The 3746-nt window shown below is 36.3% G+C and overlaps 1 protein-coding gene across 1 annotated transcript; it reads left to right on the forward strand.

The window, feature by feature from the left end:
- The first annotated feature begins 1073 nt into the window (after positions 1-1073).
- LOC121297119 (GS homeobox 2-like) lies at positions 1074-2214 on the forward strand. The gene is made up of 2 exons (XM_041223220.1): positions 1074-1476; positions 1652-2214. Exons 1-2 carry the CDS (start codon positions 1098-1100, stop codon positions 1990-1992), a joined length of 720 nt encoding a protein of 239 aa, XP_041079154.1. The 5' UTR covers positions 1074-1097; the 3' UTR covers positions 1993-2214.
- Positions 2215-3746: the final 1532 nt, after the last annotated feature.

A 3746-nucleotide genomic window follows, 5' to 3' on the forward strand; every position in this document is an offset into this window, starting at 1 on the left:
AATATCCAATTTCTGCTTGAGATCCAGTTTTTATTTTGATGGATATGTCCACCAAGCTGGTTGGGATCAAAGAAACCTTGGCTCATTTGCAACAGAATACATTTTTCTTACAACGCCTATAGAAGTTAAATTGGACATTTACTGGCCTGATAATTTTTGATAAATCAATAATTTAGGACTTAAAGGTTTTAAAACGGATTTCCATCTAACAATGATATTAAAGAATACTTTACTGTAACTAAATCAATAACCTTTAAACAAGATTGTATTATTATTATTATTATTATTATTATTATTATTATTATTATTATAATTATAATTATTATTATTATTATTAATAATAATAATAATAATAATAATAATAATATTAGCAGTAGTAGTAGTAGTCCTAGTAGTATAATTACCATTATTAATATTACAGCAGCACAATTATGCTGTATGGCTAACAACCCAAAACAAGCTCTTATAGTCAGCTGTACTGAAAATAGCATTGTGTAAAGCTTCCACTACTTTTACTGACCTATCCTACCAAAAACATATTTGTTATGCAGTACTTTGGATATACTGTAATAAACTATAGTGCAGGATCTAAACTTAAGCTTGGTTATTTTACAATACTCTGCTATAGTTTTAGTAAGACCTGTTTGTGCCTCAAACAGACAATGGAATAAATAATAAATAAAAGTGGGTTGTTCATATTCACCTTTCTTCACAAAAATACAAAATAGTGTGCGGTAGTTATAAAGTAAGACTTGGTTAAATGGTACACTGAAATATTACAGACTGACTTATGTGTTGGTCATTTTGAGTGCAAATGCAATATGAACACTAGTTTTTGGGCAGTGAATCTAGGGGTCGTAAAAAACTGAAGAGGGAGATTTTGATCTGGTTCTTTGAGGAATCACGTGTTTGATAGTTCACCCGCAGTACTTTCAAAAGCCCCTGCAGCAGGGCTCACACGTGGGTGACGTTAGGACCAACCCTCTCCAGGGACCCTTTTGTTTAACCATCAAACATAAGCACCTTCTGAGATTCCAAGAGCTTCAGTGAAGAAGTAGCAGCATCAAGCAATACAAGGACCACTGCACAGTGCAACCATGTCGAGATCCTTCTACGTTGATTCCTTGATATTCAAAGACACGGCAAGACCCACGCCTTTGAACGAGCATCCAGGACAAGAGTTTCTAATTCCTATCAGCATGCATTCTCCTAGCGTAATGTCCGTATCTGCTCCAGCGTGCTCTTCCAGGAAAAGTGGCACTTTCTGCGTCTGTCCTCTCTGTGTCACCTCTCACATCCACTCCCCACGGAATAGCATCCCAATGCTGAAGAGTCCGTTTCCAACCGGGGAGCCCCAGTACTGTCAAAGAATGAGCCATCAGCAGAGTCCGGCTCTGGGGCACCCAGGACATGCACCTGTCTGCACACCTACTTACAGCGTCACAGATCCGAGGAGGTACCACTGCCTGTCATTAGGTAAGGGGTATATTTTGTTTATTCACTTCACACTTTGTGTAGGCTACTGAATATTTTATTATTTATTCTACTCTGCATGGTAGTTTGTGTAATTTAGCTAGTTAAACATTTTACGATGTTTGTTGAAAAGTATAATTCACAAAGTTGTATGTATAAATATCATCTTCCTTAATAGGTGCATCAGAAAATAACCACATCCAGAACGGCAAAAGAATGAGAACGGCTTTCACCAGCACGCAGCTTTTGGAGTTAGAGAGGGAGTTCTCTTCTAACATGTACCTGTCCCGCTTGAGAAGAATTGAAATTGCCACCTATTTAAACCTCTCTGAGAAACAGGTAAAGATCTGGTTTCAGAACCGCAGAGTAAAACACAAGAAAGAAGGCAAAGGAACACAGAGGAATTCGCACAACGGATGCAAGTGCACCAGTAATCACGGCCATTACTCTAGATCTGAGGACGAGGAGTCTTTATCCCCAGCATCAGCTACCGAGGAAAAGGACATATCACCTATTTAAATGGGTTAGGTCAGTGCGAAACGTTTAAAGACCTACACCTTACCACTGATTTCATGCACTTATCCTCCTCCGAAAGAATGAGAATAAAGCTCTTGTGGGCATGCCTACTGAAATACCTTTATTCAGTATCTGTTTATAGCCTAATCTGTATCGTCTGATATATCTTAAGGAATGTAAATATGTATTGCTGAAAGAGTATTAAAGCTGTAACAGTGTAAACAACTCCCCTTTGTTCCTGCAAGAAAATAAGTAATTGGATGGAAACCATTGTCGTATGGTGTCCTGCTTCTTTCATGTTAAGTATATAGCAACTTAAATCTGTAGGTCTTTAAACAGATATGTTTTGTGAAATGTTTCTCGTCCATTTGTATGTGCATAGTTTTATATAAAATGTATATTTATATTTATTTAAATAAAACATTTGACCATCATATTGTTTATGTGTCTTGGATTTTTCTAATTATTGTAAAATGTAAGTAGTAAAGTGAATTTTCAAGTTACAAATAGTGTTAAATGGGTTTCATCCAAATAAAATGTCATTGAGATATTGAGATCCTAAGGAACCAGAGGGTTACTGAACAATGGTGGTGTCTGAAACACTAACAGCAACAATTGTATTTATTCTTTAGAAGAGATGAGCTGCTTTCCTTAAGTGTGGTATAACAACTCAACTTGGCATTGCATCCTACTATCAGTGCCAAGGTTTGCAACTCTGAAACTGACAGTATTTTCTTGGGGATGTGCCAGTTGCGCTTTGGAAACCGGGTACAGATGAGTCGCCAAACAAGTTGTTAAACCATGGGCAAAAACGGCCTCCATAAAAACAGCGAGAAAACAAACACGCTATTTTACTGAAATAATGTAGAACAAAACCAATTTAATTTATTATTATTATTATTATTTGTATTATTAATCATTTAGCAGACGCTTTTATTCAAAACGGCATACAATTGATGCTGCAGAGTCACTTAGAATAGGACCACGGTTTTATGTCTCATTTAAAGGACAGATCATCACAAGAAGGTTAAGTGACTTGCTTAGGGTCACACACAGTGAGTCAATGGCTGAGCCGGGATTTGAACAATGGACCACCAAGCCTACTAGTGATAAACCAAAATTGGTTAATACTTGTCGTTTGTGTAGTGTACGCTTTTGGTATTTAAGTGTCATATTGCTTACAATTGTACGAGGTACAAAGGCGTTACTCTGGACTCAAGCCGAACGGCAACGATGTTTACACTTGAATCCTGGTCTGGATGTTAAACATGAACCGTTAGGTCTATATTTATATAACAAACATATTTATTTCACAATGCTTGTCCCACCTTCGTTACGAGTTATAACAGTCGACGAAATATATGAAACGCGTATTTTAAGAGAAGACACTTAAAAGTTAAACATAAAAATAAAGTAATATAAACAATCCTACTGGACAGACTGTCAGCCACAAAATGTCCTGTACCGTATCTGAACAATCCTTGCAAACTAAACTGAAAGTCTGTTTTGATTAATTAAATATTATAAATGCAGACTTCTACGAATGGTACTGTAAAGTATACTGCTATGAACAATTCCTGCTTTCCACGTTGTCATTTATTTGTTTGTGCTGCGTATAACGGATCTGCACATTAAGTGAGGTTATGTTTTGGATAACGTCCCATTCTATGTGTTGATAAGTTCACACAGTAGCTTGTAATTTGGGTTAAATAAAATAAATAAATACATAAATACATAGATAAACACATAGATAAATA

This window comes from Polyodon spathula, chromosome 1 (assembly GCF_017654505.1).
Source record: "Polyodon spathula isolate WHYD16114869_AA chromosome 1, ASM1765450v1, whole genome shotgun sequence".
Lineage (NCBI taxonomy): Eukaryota > Metazoa > Chordata > Actinopteri > Acipenseriformes > Polyodontidae > Polyodon > Polyodon spathula.

Bases quoted from the DNA above. Each gene is read 5' to 3' on its own strand.
- LOC121297119 (XM_041223220.1), top strand. From the start codon at position 1,098: ATGTCGAGATCCTTCTACGTTGATTCCTTGATATTCAAAGACACGGCA. The intron at 1,477-1,651 runs GTAAGGGGTATA...CTTCCTTAATAG, and splicing joins GTACCACTGCCTGTCATTAG to GTGCATCAGAAAATAACCAC.